Raw genomic sequence first — 22,842 nt, forward strand, 5'->3', positions numbered from 1 at the left:
TTTTACATATTATAAACTTATATATAAATTTTGGGCCCGTTTTGTATGAAACATTTTTGAAACATCTAGGATTTGAAAGAAACGTTCATGAAACGTGTTTCATGAAACACCTGGCAACTATGCACCACATGCAAGAAACTCACCACAAATAGATGCTGAAGCAAAAAACGCAGCCAAAACACTTCACAACCTGCCTCTGTAGAGCAAAACGCAGCCTTGAGGGCTGGCTGACAGCAAGGAGATGGTGGCTGGACCAGAAAACGTAGCAAGGTACAGAAACGCAGCCCGAGAAGCTATGGAAGCAAAATGCACAGCAAAGTAGAAGACGGCGAGTAGTTTGCAGAAGGATGGAGCAGCGTGAACCTAAGCGAGTGATACCAGTGATACCATGTTGGAGAATGCACAAGCTGAAGCATAAACTGAACAAGAGAGAGAGTAGAGAGAGCTTGTGGACAAGATCACCTTTTATAATAGCAATAGGCTTTACAATGGCAATAGCCAGCAAGAGATGTTGAACAATGTGCAAGGGAATGGATGATTACAATTGAATATGAGAGGCCCCTTTTATAGTGAAGAAATGAGGCTGGTTGACTCCAGGAAGAGCTGGCCGACTGCTCAAGACATCCTAAAATAGGAGAAAAATAGATAAAATACCCAACAAATAGGGTAAACCTCATAACACTGAGATGCACAATTCTAACAGATGTCATGTTCATGCACATGGACATGCTAATCCTACGCTAAATCCCTAATTTGCAGCAAATAAACATTAGAGTTAGGGCACTAGCCAGGCTCAAGAAAGGCTTAGTGTGGACATAGATGAAGTCGGCCAAGTTTAATTCAGGTCGATGATGGATTACACAAGTGTTTATGTCCACTGAAGCTAGCCAACAACAGTCGGCCAGTCCTCATCAGCTCGAGATCCAGGACATGCTCCACCATCAAGCTACCTTTCCACATGATGTAGCTGAGGGAGACCTCTCGGCCATACTCACTAGCCCCATGCTTGATACTTTGGAGAGTGGTATACCATCTAATAGGGATTGATGCTCCTCTCGTGTCATGTTCCTAGTATTCCATGATGAGATTTCCATGGACAGTTTTGTATCACTCTAGTGAGAGAGTTTTGTTCTATTTTAATTTCCGTTCCATGATGAGATATTCCATGGACATTATTGTATCACTTTGGTCTCATAGGCCCATTGGGTCTTTTCGTAGACGTTTAATATATCTTTTCGGTAGAGTACGTCAGGTCATATGTCTACTTGGGAGTTACTTTCACAGGACCGCGTTTCTCCCTGAAGGAGGCAGCAGCAGCTAGATTAGCTCGAGGGCATGCAGCCTTGGGGGCACTTGAGAGGCAGTGTGCACACATACAGTTTCAGGAGCCACGCACCAAATTGTGGCTATTTGATACGCTTGTCACACCGACCCTCCTGTACGGAGCTTCAATTTGGGGGGCCAGTATACATCACAGATCTCAAAGAGGGACAGATGAGGGATGGAGGCAAATGGAGAGACCACTGATTATGATGATTGCCCGTATGATTCGGAGCAAATCATCAGTACCACATGAGATTGTTCGGGCTGAGCTGGGTGCCCCACCAGTAGTAACCGAGGCCCTATTCCAGGCAGTTACCTTTTTACAGCGGCTATGGGAGCTCCCTCAGTAGAGGTACTCCCGTTTGGCATTGACCTCATCCATACAGTTGGCAGAGGATGGAGATACTCATTGTTGGTACGCTCAGATGAGATCATGGTTTGCGGATAGAGGCACTACCACCCTTTCAGTACAGTCTGGATTGTCCATTTTTGGATCTCACCCGCTCAGAGCAAAACCGCGTGATCAGGATGGATATCATCAGAGTGGACACAGAGAGGACATGGACTAGCCCCCTTGAGCCCTTGGGCATGAAAATGACTCATTACAAGAGCCATTTTCTACACCTCTCACCGGATGATTTTATCACCCGCCCAGCGTACATGGATGTACACCTATCACATGGGATACGTTGTGCCATTGGACAGATCCGGACCTCATCACACCAGCTGCGGATTGAGACAGGGCGATATGTGCATCAAATCGTGGATGACCGCATTTGTCAGCTATGCTACCACGAGGTAGAGACAAAGGAACACTACATTTGCCGATGTACAGTCTATTATGAGATCCGAGGGAGATATCACTGCCTCTTCCGAGAGGGTTTTGGGCCGTTACGCAGGGTCATGGAGTTTGAGGATCAGAGATGCCTCGGATTGTTTCTACTTGAGCTCAGGAGACACAGAGAGACCCTCTTGGCAGACAGGAGGCCGAGCCATGATGTACCTAGACAGAGGACCTTGGCAGATTTCTTCGGCACCAGCACCAGCAACCCAGCCCACACACCTCCTGATACCTCCTCCATTGGGCCATCAGGGCACCGACCACGCTCCCAAGGAGTCACCACTGATAGAGCAGTTATCTTATGTCGTGCTCGTCGGCCACGCCCACCAGGATCCCGACCACGGCATCCTCACCATCGCCAGATCAGAGCCATTATTGCTCGGCATCAGAGGCGCCTACCTCGCTTCTATGACCTCTCCATTCTAGACAGCCCCATGGCGGAGATACTTGATCTAAGGAGAGGGCAACAATTCAACTGATCAGCATACATGGATCTACCTGATATACATTTTCCAGTATTTTCTACTCAGTATCATCTCGAAGTCTTGAAGTTTTGTTCTTATAACTGTAGGACAATCAGTTTATTGTAGGCATTTTGCTTGCACTATGCTTAGACACTTCTAGTGATTGGGTGAGTGAACTTGTTTGCAGGAACAATGGCTGGCAATGATGTATTTAGTATGCTTACGGCTGAGGACAAGCTCGATAGGACTAACTACCTATTGTGGGCTTACATGATGAGGCATTTGTTGGTTGCCAAAGGCTTGTGGAGCCTTGTCTTAGGTGATAAGTCTCGTCCAGCTTTGCCAATGGTACAGCAGCCTGCTCCCATAGGTAGTCAGGACACGACATCCTCCGCCATGGTAGCATCTGCACCTCATCAGGACCAGAAAAGGTGGGGTACCCAAGATGCCTGAGCTCATGCACTGATTGCTCTTTTGGTGATAAACACAAAACTAAAAATATATACAGAATAGGAAGAGCGGAAAGAGATTCAACCTAACCTGTTGCATATAACAAAGCTGAAATATTTACAATGAATCTTACTAGAATCTTCTCTCACTTGGCTGCTCTCCAAAGGCTTGTAGACAATGTGAAGAATGGGAAGGCTCAAAGAGCGAGGTCTTGTCTATAGAAAAAATGGGCCTTGAGCAACCTAGTCAGCTAAATTTGCGTTAATGTGCATTAGTTGTGTAACTTATATTAAATTGCATTTTGCATTAATTGCATTTACACATAGCCTCTTTATGTCTTTTTAAATTAGGGCTCACAACATGAGCTGATTCTCTACAAAACCCTGACTTTATTCCTAATTGATGCTTGAGTGACACATGCATCCAATGACTAAAGATGATGCATGTGACATTCACTCCAATGACTGAAGAAAAAACTCTGTTTTTGTCCTGATATTACTTGGTTGAGAAGTTGAGAAGCTACCTCCACGTGCCACAAGGCGACCTAGCTCAAACATGTCGGCAAAGACACCAGATGGAAGCTTCTCCACTATCACCATGTGGCATGCTTTACTCTTCTCCAGTCTGGTTGTTATTGAGCTGCTTAGTTCACGATGTGCACCATTTCCAATCAGCTTCCTTTCCACCTCCATAACCTCCAGTCCTTGATAATCATATGCATCTGACGGAGCAGACGATACGCAGTTCAACCAGCCAGCAGGCTTTAGACTTAGCTCCAAAATTGTGTTATGCGGTAAGTCATGACTGGCAAAGGGAGAAGAGCCACATTTCATGCCAATGCTATTGGATTCAATACTTGTGGCACCCTCAGATAAACTAGAGGTGCACAAACGTGTATAAGTGGAGTTGTTGCAACCTGACAAAAACAAATCTTTTTTGTATATTCTTTGTGGAATTTGGCCATATTGGACCTGGATAAAGAGCATTCACACAAACAAGAGGATTATTGCAAAGAACAATTATATTAAACAAAAGATAAAACAATGAAATAGCATCTGCAAAGGACCAAGGACAGCCCACAATCAAATGTAGTGCATCATCTGATGAGGTTTGGGAAGATGCCGAAAGCATAAGTCCTACCAACAAAACAAATCATGGTAAACATGGAATGAAATGAGATGGAACCAAGTAGGGGTTTTGACTGCTGCACTTGAGTTGTGCAGTAACTCTCTATAAGGACAATCAGGTTACATGGGCGGCTGAGAATCTTCTCTTTATTAAGGGTCCAAGTAAATGTCTAAAATATGGGTCTACCCTGATGGGGTGTGTATGCTGGTCTCCTCACCCTCCCATTGATGAATGTTGTATGATAAATCTTTGCTCTCCACCATGCTACAAGTATCTGGCAGATTCTAATGTCTTAATCTGAGTCGAGCAGGACATCCTTGTTGTTGATATTGTCTACCTTGCATGACCTGCATAGCCCACCCACTTGCCTTTTCCAACTGTAGATGATCTATAGCTGACGAGTGTGTGTGCAGACTCCGTATCATTCAACCGTTGTGTAGATGCACTAATCTTTCCGTGTCTACAAATTTTACAGAAGAGAAAGGCATGCATCTCTAGTCATCATACCAAAAGTTATTGCGTGAAGGGGACCAAGTTCTTCCCTGAAGAGGAGATGGATGCACATGCACCATCTGGCGGATACATGTGGTCATGGGTAGGTCCGACAACCAACCTGCCATATGGGGTACTATATATGGGGAGATTTATGGAACTTTGTAATCATCAAGTTTATTGTGTTCAAGCACTCTTGTAAGCAAGATACCGCCATCATAGCATGCTAGAAAATGAAGGTCTGTTCCACCTCCTCAACCTTATGCATACTCCTAGCTTTTTGTACTCCTGTAACACTGCATGTCTTTATGAGTGACCGGTGGGATGAGACTCACAGCTGCTCTAGAGCTAACCTCAATGCATGTGACAAGTAAAGAACTAGGTATTTACCTGTTAATGTCAAACGGGGGATGCTCTTTAGGCTCAACCAAATGGAATTTGGCTGACTGGACCTAAGTTCTATGGTTACACCTGCCAAATGTCATCTCTAATCACTCCCTTTCACACCTATCTTATAAAATTAGCCAATTCTTCTCCTCTTTACTCAAAAGGTGAAACCATTTCTGAGGAGATCACGTGAGTTATCATCCATCATGTGGCATGCTTACCGACAGTCTTCAACTTCCGAAGCAAGATCATGATAAAATCAGACATTTAGTAGCCTCCATTGTATCTCTTTTCTTTTCTTTTCCAGGGAAAAGATCCTTCTATTAGATAACAAAAAACCAGCCTTGAAGGGCTGAATACAACCACGCAGGGCTAGATACACACTCGCCTCCATGTATGGGGCAGGGATCAAAGAATCAAAGGTGGAGGAAGATGCACTTCTCCCCCGGCTGGCCGCTCTATGAGGAGAAGGCTATTTCATACAAAGGGGGGGGGGGGGGGGGGGGAATAACCACACACGTGGTCTGTAGTGCCAAGTGGGATCACCACCTCTATTTGTGAGAAAAGGGCCATGCCGCCAGAGCCTCAAGAGGGCTTCCCACCACTTCTGCATGCGGTCAGAGCCACCCTGCAGCTTCCCCCACTAATTGCAAAGGGTATGAATGATGTCGAGCCAAATGCTCCCGATGGACTCCACAGGCGGAGTGTGGGTGCCTTCGATGGCTTCGCTCCATCGAGATCTCCAGATGTGCCATGCTAGATGTTGCTACAAATATCCCATCTTTAGCACGAACCCGGAGTCCAATGATCAGTAGAAGAGGCTGGGACTGGTACTACCGAAATGCAAAGGTGAGAGACCTGAAGGGCTAGGCCCTCACCTTCCCCCTCATAAGCCATGACAACCTCATCCTCTGTGGCCCAAGAGACAGTGGCCCATGAAATGATATGGATCGAGCACCTGTCCATCCTGAAAATGTGGAGAATCTGTTGCCAAACCTACTGAGCCTTTGGGGAATCCCAAAGACAATGTCGTTGAGACTCTTAAGGGTGCCGCACCATGGACAAGTTGCTGGTCGACTGCAAATGGCCAACCACGTGCCAACCGCCAAACTCCTGTGTGCAGCCAAAGAAAGAGGGTGATCTTTCGAGGCCGAAAACTGTCCAAGAGCCTCTTCCAAAAATTTGAGAGAAACCACTGTGAGTGGCCTTGTGATTGCCAGTGTAATGTTGCTACTGAGGTGCCCTCAACCTCGGGCATCTAGTTCCTGCAGCCTAGCCGTGCAGTGTATACGAAGAAGGGGGTACCCAAAGTCTCCTCCCTGTCAGTAGGATCATGCCAAGTCTACTCCCCCAATCCCACTGTCGACGCGTGAGGGGCCAGCTCTCCCAAATCCATAAATGCCACTCTCCTTGGCCACCTTGGCCAGTGGGGGGTCAAGGTGCCACTCATGTGCCTGAAATCCAATCACCCTCACCATCTGTAAGGTGCATCCACTGAAATCATCCAAAGGGGGCTCTGATCTCTCTAATTTGCCATGGGGTCCAATCGAAAAAGTGAACAATGCGCAGCTCTCATCCTCTCACATGAGGTCGGGCCCCCAACATGTGGCCGCTGGGTAAACGGATCAAGGGGTTCCAGATCAAGGGCCACCAAAGACTCTCCTCTGAGGCTACTAGAACTGACTGCTGGAGGGCCGGCCTCAGGTGATCCCAAGCTTGGAGTAGGCTGGCGGCAAATCTGTCCTCAAAATCTGGGCTAAAGCCGCGGGCCCACATCTTTGTGAAGATCCATCTAGTGCTCTATGGCCAAGGGCACCCCAAGCTCGGAGTACGGGCTGAAATCCTAGGCAAGAGGAAGTCCTTCCAAGGCTCACCGCCTGGGAGAAGTCATCTAACAATCAATTTGCCCAGCGGGGTTGATGATGCCTAGGCCTCCTCTGTGTCGCGACTGAATGATCACTCTCCAGGCCACCTTGGCCCGAGCATGCCTCCCATCATGTCACATGCACTCTGCATTGCGGTACAATGACACATTGGCATGATCATCAGTGCAACATTTATACAAAAGTAGAACCTTTTTTAGGATTATTTGTCGTACGTCTGGCACAATGGTCGGATGGGCGTCCCCAATAGACCATAGAGGGCCAATAATGTAATAGTGCGGCTCCTTCTATGCCCTTGTTGTGCTAATTTGTTGCACGATGGCTGCTTGCTCGAATGTTCTCTATAGGCGCCCTTTTGCTGTTTATCTCCAATCTTCTCTTTGTGGGTAAAAGACCTCTACAATGGTAGCTCTGCACCTAACTTAGCTAATTCTTTCCCCTTCTTTCTTCTTCTTCTTTTTTGTGTTGGTCTTCCTTTGTGAGCTGGTCTTCTCCCCAAATCGTGTGGCACTCCCTTCTCTCTGAACTTAGCGTTGTTGTGCCACCCATGTACTCTCGATAAGAAGCTTTAATGGCGATCCAAACAAACTCTGAACAAAGGATGTCTTGCTTACAAGAGTGCTTGAACATGGTAAACTCAATGATGCACAAAGGCTGCCAAACTAACCTATATATAGTATCTAGGGTCGGCATGAACATAGGTCAGTCATGTCGGCCAATCCACGACATGGTCCAAAATGACCAGCCAACCATATCATCCAATTGGGACTATATTAGAATGCAATCTAGTCTCGTAAAAACTTTTGCGTATCTCCATGGCCAACAACATGCACTCTATAACGGCCGCCTTTGTCGTTGGTGAGCAAACACGACCCTTGCAATTATGCAAGCTGCTTCCTTACGACGACAAGGATGTAGCTTTGGGCGACACTTCCTCTGTGCGGCACAAGAACAGTGCATGCAGCTCCTTCTATGCCCTTCTTGTGCTAATTTGTTGCACGATGGCTGCTTGCTCGAATGTTCTCTATAGGCGCCCTTTTGCTGCTTATCTCCAATCTTCTCTTTGTGGGTAAAAGACCTCTGCAATGGTAGCTCTACACCTAACTTAGCTGTTTCTTTCGCCTTCTTTCTTCTTCTTTATTTTTGTGCTGGTCTTGCTTTGCGAGTTGGTCTTCTCCCAAATCGTGTGGCACTCCCTTCTCTCTGAACTTAGCGTTGTTGTGCCACCCGTGTACTCTCGATAAGAAGCTTTGATGTGCCACCCGTGTACTCTCGATAAGAAGCTTTGATGGCGATCTAGACAAACTCTGAACAAAGGATGTCTTGCTTACAAGAGTGCTTGAACATAAACTCAATGATGCACAAAGGTTGCCAAACTAACCTATATATGGTATCTAGGGTCGGCATGAACATAGGTCATTCATGTCGGCCAATCCACGACATGGTCCAAAATGACCAGCCGACCATATCATCCAACTGGGACTATATTAGAATGCAATCTAGTCTCGTAAAAACTTCTGCGTATCTCCATGGCCATTTGACTATTGGGACCCTCAAACGGACCCTCGAGAACAATGTGTCCTTGTTTCGTTGTCCAGTGCTCATAAATGTAGTCACATAGTCTGCACAAGCATGCATCCCTTGGTAGAGTGCCAAGTCCACATAAGCCGTCTCCTAACCATCTGGCCATATTTGGAAACACGACTATGAGACCTTACAAAATTGAGCACATCCAGCATATTTAGCCGCCAACCAATTTCTAAATTGGGAACACAACAACTATGGGGACCTTACAAAATTAAGCATAGCCGTCACCCCCAGCAGTAACAACACGAGGGTAGAGCATCAAGCAAATGTTGCCCTAAATGTCCATCCGTAGGTGAACTACCTCTTCGGTCCAACACCAAGTCGATGAAGGTGTTGCTCCAACAAATCTCTCCCAAGAGCCTCTACACAATTCTCTATTGTTGGACAGTAGACAAGATCCACCTCTCCATCCATGATAAGGTCACGCACATAATGATATTGTATCTCATTGTGCCTCGTGCAAGTATGAGACACCGGGTTCTTGGCGATTGCCATGCAACTCTGATTGTCGCACCAGCAACACTATTGCTTCCTTTTAAGAAGCACCCAATCCTTCTCAACCAAACAAAGCAAAGTATGTTGCCTTGTACTTAGCCTTTGTAGAAGAAAGTGCCAATGTAGAATGCTTCTTGCTTATCCAGGATGTAATTCAAGACCCAATAAGAAAACAGTAACCAAAAACAAATTTTCTACTACCACAATCTTCTATCCAATCTAAGTCACAAAATCCAATCAAGGTATTATCCAATGTGTAAGTGATGCCATAGCCATACCCAATAATATCTTTGATGTACTTTAACACCCACATCCCTCCCTTTCATTGGTTCTCTTGGGGTTGGCCGTTGATTTGACATCCTACTAAGGACACCAATTGCAAAGCTAATGTCAAGCCGTGTATTGCACATAATGATCAAACTCCCCACCAACTTCATTTACTCCTTCATATACACAAGTCGAGATGTAACCAAAATCGGGGACCCAGTCCGATAGACAAACTCTTCAAATACCAAACAGAGCTTTGAAAACACAGCGGAAGAACCATAAACAATATAAAAACATCGCACTGAGCCGGAATGGCCGGGCCCCCGTAGGAACTTCTTTATTCAAACAAAAGCTTTTACAAGATACCAAGGTGCAAGTGCAGACTTGCATCGGATTTTCCACAAAGCATCAGCAGCTTTTCACAGAGCACATACAATACTCAAGCTTATGGGTCACAAAACAGCCCAAAGCTGTCACAAAACTGTCCAAAAATTGTCTCAAAACAGTCCACAAATCAGCCCTGAGTCAACCCCAAACATTGCCTGTGACACGGCCAATAATATCAGAGAGAAGAAACCCACACGTGTGGAGGCTGTATGACTGTTGTACGGCTGTCTGTACAGCCAGCAGGCGACCAACTGGAAGGCGGCCAGCAATAGCAAAGCATGGTTGATGTTGGCTCTGTAGTCGACCAGCTCCAAAATAGGTGGGAGAAAACGAATCAGCAATAGCAAAGCATGGTTGATGCTGGCTCTGTATAGTCGACCAGCTCCGATAAGTCGATGCAAAGGCGCATAGACTTATCCTTCTTTTTCACCAAAAGTACTGGAGCTCCAAAAGGGCTTTTGCTTGGTCGATTATGTCCTTTCTCCAAAAGTTCAGTAAGTTGTCGCTGTATCTCCTGAGATTCCGTAAAAGAAACTCGATATGGAGCACGAGTAGGTGGAGCACTGCCAGGAAGGATATCAATAGCATGGTCGACTGATCGCCGAGGTGGGAGAACCGCAGGAAGCTCTTGAGGAAAAAGATCCAAGTATGGAGCAAAGAAAGGTTGCTTGAGGTACATCACCTTTGTATCTATGTCCTCAGGAGGATCGTTGGCTGAATAGACCATTAAAAGTGCTGAAGAACAACCACTCTTGCGGACCCACCGTTTCACTTGAAGAGCTGAAAGGGTTGGTGTAGAAGGTTGGTCTCTGATTCCTTCGAGTGCCACAAGCATATCATTTTGAGCAAATTGTATAGAATGGTTCCGGAAACTGATCAGGGAATCATATTGATACAACCGTTCTTGACCAAGGATCATATCATAATGTGCCAAATTCATGACTTGGAAATCCAATTTGTCACGATAGTGCTGAATTCGAAAGGAGAGATGTTTGGTAACGGTGTTACACAAGGATGTGGAACCATCGGCAAGCTCTACTTCATAAACAACAGCACTTGGAGAAGTCCGAATCTTCAATCTCTGAGTCAAGGTGGTTCCCACAAAGTTATGAGAACACCCACTGTCAATGAGCACCTGAATAGGGTGACTGGAAATAGAGCCTTGAAGAACCAAAACCTAAGTAGACCGCTGGGGCAACGGTGAAAAGGCAGCTTGTGCTGTAGCGGTAGCGGTAATCACTAAAGCATGTGCAATAGCATGGTGATTAACTGCACGCTTTCCTTTGTCAACAACTAGGGGTTTCTCCTCGGAAGTGGAGGGTTCAGCATTAGAATTCTATCGATGGGTTGGTCTTTTGGGGCACTCAAACCAACGATGAGGTCCATTACAAATTGTGCACAATCCCGTCTTTTGTTGATCCCGTCCAGAAGGAACAGTAGAAGGACGAGGATTGCGAGATCGGTCACGTCTTTGGTCCCGTCCATGATCCGAACTGCATGGTTGGAAGGATTGAGAACGTCGGAACCGAGAAGAGGACGATCCTTCTGATCGGCCAGGGTGTTGAGAATTATTCCATTGGGGATCAGGCCGGGAGGTAGAAGTGCCAAATGACTCTCTGCGACTATCTCGGCTCATACGAGATCCATTGGCTTCTGAAAGTCATTAGCTCAACAGGAAGAGGCCGAATTTCGAGAATCAATGTCTGCAACGCGCTCGGCATATCATATGGCATCGGCAAGATCAACAGGGTTATATTTCTGAACATCGGCCCGCAGTGTGGAGTTAAGACCTTCAACGAAGGCATGAAGTTCATCCATTGGGGAGACAAAGAGTCAATCTCCAGTATCAAGTTGGTGAACTGGGAGATATAAGAGGCCAAGGAACCAGTTTGGTCCAAATGGCGTAAGCGAGTACGGGCTTGGAAATCCGCATTGGCAGGTATGAACTGCTTACGGAGGACCCGCTCGAATTTTTCCCACGTTGTAACCAATTTTCCGGCGTGGTGTCGTCGTTGCCACCACAATAAAGCACTGTCTTTGAGGAGGGATACCGCAAAAATCACCTTTTTGGAATCAAAAAGGATCATGGTTTCAAAGTATAACCGCAGTTTGTAGAGCCATTGGTCTAAGATGTGCTTATTGCGCTGACCACCATAAGAGTAAGGGGGTTTAATTTCCAATTTCTTTGTTTTACTGGCTTGTAAAAGACGATAAAGAGTTTTAAGGTCGTCGCCTTCTACCTCGGAAGGAATGACGTGTGACTTGGTTGAACACAATGCTAATCAATACACTTAAATACACTAAGATTTGAAGGACACTTGCTCATATACAAGAAGTAAATTGCTGAATTGACAAGAGACACACAATGAGCCGGAACGGCCGACCCCTCCCTTGAGTAAATTGTATTACTAATGGAGAAATTCAATACATAGCTCCACGGGCATCCATTGCCAAATCCTCCATGCCAATGCATATGAAATTCAGCATTTAGAAAACAATGGTATGTCGATGTAGATCACCAAGGAGTTGCCTTGATGCCCGGCCCGACTTCAGTGCCCATATTCTCTACCATTGGCTCTATGTTCTACCAAGCAAGGTAGCAACATCTTCAAGAGCACATAGGACAAGAGAAATACTACACAGGGCGGCTAAACAAGGAGTCCTGCCCTTCTACTGAGTAAGTAATGACAACACATTGTCCAATTAGCTTACCAGTCTTCATAGAAGTTGTAGCAAGCGGAAGCCTTCGCGTTGGAAGCTTTAGAAGTGTTGATATCTTCGATTTGCCGCAATCCTTCGCGACAAAAGTCTTCAAGAGGATGAAGAGAACCCTGGGAAAGCTTCCCCTATGGTTCAACTTGAGAAAGGAAGGCTGAAATTAGGGTTTTCAGCAAAAAGACCAGAAATTACAGCAAAAATGAGAGCTGTTTTGCTGAATTTCAGTCATTGGGAGTGAGTAGGAGAGTGATTAGTACTTGGAAACACTCTTGGAAGCTTGGAAAACACCCTAGCAAGTTGGGTATGGCTATGGAGAGCTTGGAAATGGAGAGAAATGGTGAAAAAAACAGAGTTTTCAGCCTCCAAAAATCCTCATGAAGAGAAAACACGAATTTCTCTTAATAAGTAAGTGAATTGGGGTCCAATCAGGTGAAGGGACATGGGGAGATGCCCATTTATGAGTAAAAGGGGAGCATCAGGTCCTGGACATTGAGTCTTGTCCGCCTCGGGACTTCAGTGAGTGTGAACTTGGAAGCGGTCATAATTTATAAGTGACTTTTGGGCGCCCAAACTTTAATGAAATGGGAACGCACTCACTTATAAATATTGGTTAAGTCCTAAGGGCTATTTGAGCCTAGATTGGGAAATACTTACCACCTGTTCACATGCCACACAACCATGTCAGCAGACAGTTTCACACGCACGGTTCACGGGCGGGCGTCCCCTTACCTGGAACTACACATAGGTCATGCACGCATGAAAACAGCATGCAATTTCATTTGCAGGCAGGCACATAAAGATGCTATGCAATGCAGCATTGGCATGAGCGATTTCCGTTCATGAAACTATATAAGACCAGGCGTTTCCAGGCAAGTATATGCGATACTAGACCCAGTGGAAAGCCAATCCTCCAGGCGTTTCCAGGCATGTACACAGAGGCACAAGTCCCAGCGGAAAGCCAAGTCCTCCAGGCGTTTCCGGGCATGTACACAAAGGCACAAGTCCCAGCGGAAAGCCAAGTCCTCCAGATATTCCGGGCATGATAACATCAAGTCCCAGCGGAATATCATATCCAACTATACAGCATGACACGTGTCAATCACATGCATAGGCACCTTCCATAAGCTATGGACACCAATCCAATATGTACGTAGTGTGAAAGCAAGAGTGAACCATTCGGGTGGCCAAATGGTGACATGACGTCTACGTCTGCTAGTACTGTTGCTGAAACATCTGCTGCTGGTACGAAACTCGTGTAGGAGTGGCGATCCGTGTGGAGCTGCTGGATCTCAGAAGCCAAGGATGCCATAGACTCCTGGAGTTGCTGTTGGAACTGCTGTTGAAGTTGCTGCAAAGCTAGCTGGTATGTCAACAGGTTCTGCCATGAGAGAAGATGTTGATGTAGAGGCTTCAGGGTGATGAGGCTCCGAGGGTTTTTGCTGTTGATGATGCCGCTGGGCTCTAGTAAGAGGGACTGGGCTCGCACGAGAGTCTGCTATACTGGAGAAGAAGGTATAGGGGTAGGGGCAACTACTGGTGTCAAGGGTGTATACTCCGGTGTAGAGGGGCGCACCGTGAATGAAGATGGATTAACGTCCTCAGAATAGGTGCAATATTCATGAAAAATGATGCTACACTCGGAGAGGATAGCGCCCAGATAAGGATGACGCCTGAGTATAAAACAATAATGATCCAGATCCTGTGCAGAAGTACGAACACGGATCACCCACACATCGAATTCTCGGAGGTGAGAAGTCGGTGTGGCTGTTTGAATGCGGTAATGAGTGGGCTGGAAAAAGGGAGGCACACTCACTGGAACAGGGGCTAAGACTGGCGGAGAAACACGGGTAGGAGAGGGCACTATGGACTGAGAGGGTGTATCTTGTAAATAACTGAAATCATAGGTTTCCTCTGCCATAAGCCGTCGGAGAAGAGGGTAATGTGTGTCCACGTGATCTAAGAGGTGTGTCTTTTAATGAATAGGCATGTCCTTTGATAATGACCCATGTGTAAGGGTGTGACCCTTCACAGGTGTCCTTTCAGTTAATAAGGGATTAAGGAGTAATTAAGGAGAGATTAAGAGAGTTAGTCACAATCGTGACAGCCTGTGTGTATGACCAACACACAGCAGAAGGAGAGAGAGAAAGAACAATCGGCTGCTCTGTTGTACGGCTAGAGCAATGTGCGGCCAGCGTGGAGAGGGAAGCTCAGCAGTTGACTGTAGATGCGTGCGCATAATCCAAAAGTGAAGCCCCACTCCCCTTTTAATAAAATCGACCAGCCTATATTTGATGTGCTTTTCCTTTCTACCAAAAGTAACTGAGCTTGCCCAAAAATATCAACTTTTGTGCTTTTCCCAGGCTTGTACCCCAAGTTTTCCCTAGGCGCCTCCTTTTGTCCACCTATCCATGCCCAAAAATAATAAATAATATGTCCAGCCCTTCATTAATGATGTGTGAACACACTAACTTATAAGCATTATAAGTCACTTCAATAAATAAAATCATCACACTCTGTAGCCATCTTTCAGGCCAAACTTTGCCAGTGAAAGCTTTAGCTTTCTTTTGTAGAAAATCCATGTTCACACCTTGGCTTTGCTCAATGTGTGAAACACTAGTCAAGACTGGTGAAGGGACCAAATGGAGGCATCTTCAATAGATAGCTTCACATCAACCTCCATGGGTATAATCATTGAATTGCACTCAACTATGCCAAATGCCTAGAATTTCTCCTGCATACTTTTGCTTAGAAATGAAGATTCCATTTGACTCTTAGTCCATTGAAGCCTTCTTCCAAGTAGTATTGAGCATTGCTTGGAATGATTCTACTATTTCTTGTGGGGTTTTTTTTTTCAATTATTCCTATTTTAATTTTTGTTTGTTTTAGGTTTGAGAATAAATTTAGGTAGGGTAAAGGCACACATAGTGGTTCCTACAGTTGCAAAAGTTTCTCTAGCGCAAGACCTAGCTATTCTTAGCATTGTCTGACTACAAACACACAAGAGAAGAGAGGACAGGATATGTAACCTAATCTACTTCATATTCCAAAACATGAACATATACGATGGTCTTGGATTTGAACTTAGATGCTACTCATGCATGCCAATCTACTATGCATACCAAAAGGTTCTTGCTGACTCATAGCTTGTGGCAATCTCTCCCCCCCTTTTATCTTGCATTTGTCCACCTTCTTGTCTTGGGCTGCCTTACAAACTAACTCTTCAATTCTTGGAGAAGAGATGCTTACAAATGACCGAACCTTGCCTTATTAGGAATTGGTTGGCTAGTCACAACCATGCCTTTTATGACCCCAAAATGTCATCAATAAGGTCATTTATTGGGTTTAATTGTGTTTAATTGTGCCCAACTTGTAATCCCAAATATTAGTTCACATCTTAGGCACCTCTGGGCACCTATTGGCTACCAAGACTGCCCAATTGTACTCTGCCTAGAAAGCGGCTACAAGTAGGAAGCATGTCAACATGGCACTCACACAGGTGATGCAAGTGACATCCCCTCCTGCTAAACTTGGAGCACCTGAGACACATGATGCACTTTTGCTCTCCACTTTGTTCCATCTAAAGGCCCCGCTCCATATCCACCGCCTTGATCTCCAAGCTCCCTAGCTTGGTATACTCATCAAACTCGAAGATGGGATCTGATATCCTACCCCTCATGGGATTCAAAGTCTCTTCATTTAGTTCTGTTAAAAGAAGACTCCTTTTTGAAAGAGGGAGGGGGGGTGTCTAACATGATCAACAAAAAACTGAAGTAACATGGGCTATTTATTTGAAAATAAAAATATTGATGTCTAGGGCCGATGATGACCATAATCTGACTTGGATGATGACCATAATTTGACTTGGATTATTCATAAATTTATTTAAAAAAACTCATAAAAATATTTTTTCCCATAGAAAAAGCAATGATGAAGGGTAGAATACATGTCGCTTACAGATTTGCCTTGGAGAAAGCAAAAGATCAGAGTCATGATGATGATCGTGAGAGCACCCATCTAGTTTTTTGTTGATCTGCAGTTTGCTCCCAAAAAATGCATGTATTAGCTCATAAGAAAAGCAAGAAATGCACTTAGTTTGCTCAGAATAAAATGCAAGAAATGCAATTATTTTGTGAGATGAATGGTAGCCATTCACGCACAATTTTTATGTGTAAATTTCATAGACCACACACACTGTACACTTACGATTTAGCACGCAGAGTTGTAAACGTCAGTTAGCTTCTTTCTTTTTTTTCAATAAAGGCATTTTTATTATTGAAGAAAATCGAGACAAGTTACAAAAGTCGGGCTGACATCAAATAGCGGTCAAGGCCATTTTCAGGCTGAGACTTCTCTCACTATCCTAGGCAATCAGCAAAGACCAATGACCCTCTGGGTCTCTATCCTAGGCTCTAGAGGTATTGGAGCTTCAGCACATAGCTTAGATCCACGTTTACAAGATATTCTCTCTTCTCTTGAAGCTGAAGAATCTTGACCTTATCTGTGACATTCTTTGGAGTGCTTCTAATAGGGCCTACCAGTTTTGAAATTCTGGCCTCAATGTCAGTGATCTTCCTCAAGTAGAACCTCTCCCCTGCAATGATAAGGAGACTTTTGAGGGAGCAGGTATTCCGGGTATGACCGTTGTGTAGGGCCGCTAGTCTTTCAATCCAGAAGAACCAGAGGATTTCTGTTCTTAATACTGTCCATAGTTCAGTAGAGCAGCCTATGGGTTCCCCAATGAGCAGATGCTTCCAGGGTAAGCAAGTTTTCCCCCAACTGGCCACATACTCATTGAGTTTCTTTACCATTGGTTCTATGTTAGGGCATAGTAGAAAAATGTGGACGTCATCTTCTTCCTTGAGGCATCTGGCACATGATCCATTTCCCTTGCCAAAGACTAGAGCTTTTTTTCTGTGTCCAAATGGCCCTGTACATGATAAGCCAAGCAAGACAAGCTTTCTTAGGTTCCACATGTATGCCCCAAAGTGATTTGAAGAGGAAATACCACTGGCTCCTATCTTTGAGGATATTCCATCTTTGATTTAGAATACAATGGATTGGAGGGGTATTCCACCTGGGAGGAATAGGCCCTATGCTTGTTTGGTTAATCCACTGGAATGCCTTCAGCTTAGGGGGGTCTTCAATTGTCATTAGCCACCAGTCTTCTCGATGCCATAGCATCAGCCTTTTGCCAATAAGGTCCAGTTGAGAATCTGAGAGGTTGTACTTAGCAATGAGATCAGCCCTTGATATCCAGGTTTTCTTATCCCAGTCCCAAAGGTTACTCCATGTCTTAATGCCACCTAAATGAAGCTTCAGTGCCTCTTCCACATCTTGTGTATCTACTTGAGGCAAGTCAAGAGCAGGCCACCAGATGGAATCGATGGGGTGGATGCCCAGCGTGTCCTTGTAGTCTAGGGATGGCATTAGCTGGGCTTTTACTTTAAACCAAGCCTTCCATAGAGAGATCAATAGCTCTGATCCTTTAGGGGTTATCTGATACTTGCTTCCCAAAATGGTTAGAAAAGGGAGCTGTTTCCATCTGTAATGACCTTTAAGAGCAAACAGATGGTTTTTCCTATTAAGAAGCTAAGCCCAGTTCTCATCCGGGGACATTAAGCCTCTCAGAATCCATTTGGCTGCCATTCTGTCAGCCATATTTTCAATGTCCAAGATACCCACACCTCCAAGCTCAGTGGGAAGGCAACAGAATTCCCATTTCACTTTGGCCACTTTCTTCACCAACGGGTCTCCTCCCCAGAGAAAGTTTCTGCAACAACAGGAGATGAAGCTTTTCAAATCTTCTTCAGGAGGTCTCCAACAGCTCAGGAAGTAGATAACTGTGGGGATAATAAAATGGTTCAGCACCATCTTCCTCCCTGCCATGTTAAGCTGCCTATTCTGCCATTTTTTTAGCTTGATCTCTATTTTTTGCATGATCCATTGCCATTTTTTGTTTAGTGAAACTCTGAACCCCATGGGTATACCAAAAATCCTAACTATTTCCCCATCTTGGATGACCTTGCAACCCTCTAGTAGCAGCCAGTTAGGCGGGGGCTGTATGCTAGTTCTGATACCAGTCTTGTTATGGTTGATAACTGAACCTAAGGCCTTACAATAGGTTTGCAGACAATCCCAGAAGGCCCCTATACTGCTCTCCTCATTATCAACAAGTGCATTGGTGTCATCCGCAAACATTTCAGTGCAAACCTGCTTACTATTGCCAAGCAGAATTCCTTTCATTTCTCCTTTGTTGATTCTATCTTGGACAAGCCAATTAAGTCCATCCGCAGCTATGGCATAAAGGAGGGGGGCCAAAGGACATCCTTGTCTGATTGATCTAGTCAGTTGAAAAGCTTGAGTGAGGTCCCCATTGACGCATACCCGAGCAGTTGCATTACCTAGCAGTGTCTTTACCATACTGCAGAACCTTGAGCCACAGCCCATGTGTTTCAATGCATCTATCATATATCCCCAGCTCAGTCTATCATAAGCTTTGTCAAAGTCAATTTTGAAGAAGATGAAATCTTGCTCTGATTCTTCAGCGAATTCCATAGCTTCCCGGAGCGTAATGATAGTGTCTAGGATATATCTACCCTTGATAAATCCTTTCTGTTCCTTACGAATCCAATCATTCATGTGATCTTTCAGCCTTAGTGCCAACACTTTGGCAAAAATTTTATATGCACAGTTTAGGAGCGTAATTGGTCTCCAATTGGTGATAACATCCTTATCATCCTTCTTATGTATCAGCTTAATGATGCCTGCATTGATGGTTCGGGGGAGGGCTTCAAAGAGAAGGGCTTCTTTCCAAATTTCTGACAGAGCTCTATCAAAGTGTTTTTGAAGGTTTTGAAAAATTCCGCTGGAAGACCATCATTTCCAGGGGATTTTTTGTCTTTAAGCATGTCAATAGCTCTGGATATCTCTTCTTTTGTGATTGGTTTGTCAAGCCACTGAGCTTGTTGTTCTGGCACTGTTTTAATTCTACACTGCTCTATGAGCTTAGTTGAGGCAGTTTGCTCCGCTTGATTTGTCGTAGATTCCGAAAAGAGACTTTGGAAGTGTTGGGCTATCCAAGCTTTATTCTCCTCATTGGAGCGCAATTGGATGCCTGAACTGTCTTTCAAAAGGGGGATGGTCTCTGCTGCATGTTTCACTTTTAGCATTTGAAACATTTCTTCGGATGGTCTGTCGGCTTTACCAGCCCACCACTCTCTGAAAAACAAGGCACTGTCCTCTAGTTCTTTGTCTTCTATTTTATGGAGGTGGGCTCTAGTGTCCCTCAGGGCAGTCTGAGCAGAGACATCACCAAGGTTGACCCTGTTCTCAAGTTTTTCAATCTCTTCCACACTGTTTTTTCTTCTTCTCTCTTATCTTTTTGACTCCTTTCCTGGCACAAATGAGCAAGGATTGCATGGACTTCACTGCCAGAGACCATGCCTTAGCGGGGGTCAATCCTAATAAGCTAAAGAAATGATCCCATATTCTCTTCACTTCTGCTTGTACCATGGGGAGTTTAAAGAGGGAAGGGTCCGTATGGAACCACCTGCAGCACTTTTTCTCATCAACTTTCTCCAGAGATGCTAGAATGGGATAGTGATCTGACAGGCAAGTGTCAAAAATGGCTTTGCATTCCACAGTAACAAACATTTTGCACACTTCCTGACTGACATAGCATCTATCAATTCTAGCCTTCCTTAATAGATCACCTGTTCCATAGTTTTGCCAAGTAAATTGTCCTGGTAGTCCTATGTCAACTAGGTTGAGCTGTTCCTTGCATTTGCTCCAAGCAAGTTTTTCCGCTCCTGAGATAAGCTTCCCCAGTTTATTGAATCTATCTTCCTCTAGTTCTACCATATTCAGATCTCCTATCAGAATGACAGGTTCATCATACTCCTGCATGACTGAATTCCAGATACGAGCTCTTTGAGTCTGCGAGCAGTTTGCATACATGCCTATCAGAACAAAATCCTCAAGTTCAAACACCACCCACTGGTCAAAAAGGTCGACTTGGATATTTCTAATCTGATTCTCCCATCTAGGGTGCAACCCACAAGCTACCCCTCCAGAGCCTTGAGGGTGAGCGGTATAAATCCATATGAGATTTTTATCTATTGCATTCAGTCTTTGGATGAGATTATCTCCACTGACTTTAATCTCCGTCAACACTACAACATCGACATTACCATGTTGTTTCAACCATGCCTTGGGAGCTCAATCCAAACCGGGCAAGTGGAGAGCTTAGGCCCACTTGCTGAGAACTCTTTTGTCCACCTGAAAAAGCAGAAGGGTGCGTTCCTGAACATCCATTGGCCTGCTCCCAGAATTTTGAGAGCCATTGATCTATTTTTGAATAGGAAAAGGTAGTACCCTTTAGGTAGGATTTGTACAGCTTCAATTTCTATGTCCAAGGGCCTCCACGTATCTTCCATCCATTTTTTATGGTGGTCCACCGGAGATCTAGGGCCGAATAGTAGGCCAATAAGACATCTTCCTGAGTAGTCCGCTTCCACATCCCGAAGTAAATCTAGAGGCAGATTAACTTTTACAATAGTGGAGCCTTCGTTGGTGAGGTGATTGGTATCTTGCTCCATGATATCCTCAGGGAGTATTTGAGTTTCCTTCTGAACATTTGCTTCTCCTATCTGGCTGTTGAGGACGTGTATTTGGCGATGGGCTTCCTCTAGCTGGAATCTCAGATCCATTTCAGTGTCATTCGTCCATGGCCCTTTATCTTTGGAGCTGAGCAAGGGCCACGACCCTATTGGTTTCCTTAAATATTCTCCAGATGAGAAGGCTTGGACCAGCCCTGCTACTGAGCCTTCCATGTCTCTGAGAGTCAGAGTGGGTCTCGGCCCCGTCTGATCCTTGATCAACGACATATGGAACTCCTTATCCACTTCCAGCCCGACTTTTCTCCCAGGCATTACGGCGAACTCCCAAGGTTGTGCTTAATTTGCAACCGAAGAAAAATCGATGTTGGATCTTACCGTTGTTTGATGTCACCTATGCATTTTGTTTCTGAAGATGGGAGGTCCTCGCGTTGAAATTCCCACGGGCCGCAAGGATGGGTAAACCTCAGCCAACGCCACAGCGATCTTCAATTGAGCCTTCAGCTACTAAGCAGGAAGTCCTTCTGGGCAAAGACGGACGTTGGAAGCAGATCTTAACATTTTAGATCTTAACGATAGTTTCTTTTTTAACATTTTAGATTGTACCGAGAAACAAATAGCTTAATTTATTAACTTGAAAGGAATATTCTTAATTTTAATCTTTTTCTTAGCCTTAAATAGGTCCCCCTCAACGTAGGAATATTCTTTGTTTTAATCTTTTTATTAGCCTTAAATAGGTCCCCCTCAACGTTTTTTTTGCACAATTAATTAATTAATGGTGGCTTCTTGGCGGGAAGCCAGACCTTAGGATAAAAAAAGGTGAAGCAGACTGGCAGTGGCAATTAAACTGACACGTGGCAGTGCAGTTCAAAGGGTCTGGAAAGTTCTCGTTTTTTTCACGTTCCAAGGCTCTGGATTGCAACAAGCTTCAAAAAGGGCCTCAATTTCGTTCGATGGGCTGGGCCCTACAACCTAAGAGAGAGAGAGATTAGATGGATGCTTGTGTTCAAGACTCTCAGAGAGAGTGAAAGAGAGAGATTGGTGTTTTCTTGCTCACAATCCTATAATAGAGAGAAGTGAGCGATCTTGTTGCTAAAATTAAATAGGCTACAACCAAGGTGTAACCTTAGACATATTCATTAATTAATTACTGTTGTCTTGCGAGCACTAATTAATTAAGGAATTTGTCCGGTAGCCAGAATATAATATAATATATGGGTCCCCAATATTGTGTGGGCATTAATAATTAGTTTGGAAGGGGGAAAGTGCAAAGATAGAGGCTTCTTGACTCTTCGAGATCTAGAGGGTTCTATGAAGCCTATAAATAGGCATGCTAAACAAGAGCTTGAGTTTGGGTTGTGGCCCGAGAGAGAGAGAGAGAGAGAGAGAGAGAGAGAAATCATGAAGATAACACATGGACAGAGCTAGAGGCTTGTGGACTATTCAAGATCTAGAGGGTTCTAGGAAGCCTATAAATAGTCATGCTAAACAAGAGCTTGAGTTTGGGTTGTGGCCCACTAGAGAGAGAGAGAGAGAGAGAGAGAGAGAGAGAGAGAGAGAGAGCAATGATGATGAATGGCATTTTTTGCAGTTCACATTATTTGAGAGAGAGACGATTAAAAGATTAAATTAAATGGTTTTTGTTAATATTAGTTCTACACTGCACCTAGAGATGCAACGATTTTTATAATTAAAAAATTAGTGTATTTTTTGCCCTGCGCTCTGTGCTCCAGCTGTGAGGAGACGCTCTATACACCTTGCAGTCCTAAGGTTGAAACCTTAGAGCACAATAATTAATTAACACC

At 44.7% G+C, this 22,842-nt stretch overlaps 1 protein-coding gene across 4 annotated transcripts in view; it reads right to left on the reverse strand.

Annotated features, from left to right (window-relative positions):
- Positions 1-21,614, reverse strand: part of LOC147606922 (uncharacterized) — a 101,409-nt gene extending 79,795 nt beyond the window's left edge. The window contains exons 1-4 of one of the 4 annotated variants that reach the window (XM_086790980.1): positions 21,416-21,614; positions 16,377-16,452; positions 3,995-4,049; positions 3,602-3,799 (exon numbers count right to left, since the gene is read on the reverse strand). In XM_086790980.1, the coding sequence (XP_086647106.1) occupies positions 3,602-3,799; positions 3,995-4,049; positions 16,377-16,436 (313 nt within the window). In that variant the 5' untranslated portion in view covers positions 16,437-16,452; positions 21,416-21,614. Of the gene's footprint in view, positions 1-3,601; positions 4,050-16,376; positions 16,453-21,415 lie in introns of all 4 variants that reach the window. The other 3 variants (XM_086790979.1, XM_086790982.1, XM_086790981.1) reach the window with 3 other exon arrangements.
- Positions 21,615-22,842: the final 1,228 nt, after the last annotated feature.

This window comes from Cibotium barometz, chromosome 56 (assembly GCF_041138505.1).
Source record: "Cibotium barometz isolate CiBa-2024 chromosome 56, ASM4113850v1, whole genome shotgun sequence".
NCBI classification, from domain to species: domain Eukaryota; kingdom Viridiplantae; phylum Streptophyta; class Polypodiopsida; order Cyatheales; family Cibotiaceae; genus Cibotium; species Cibotium barometz.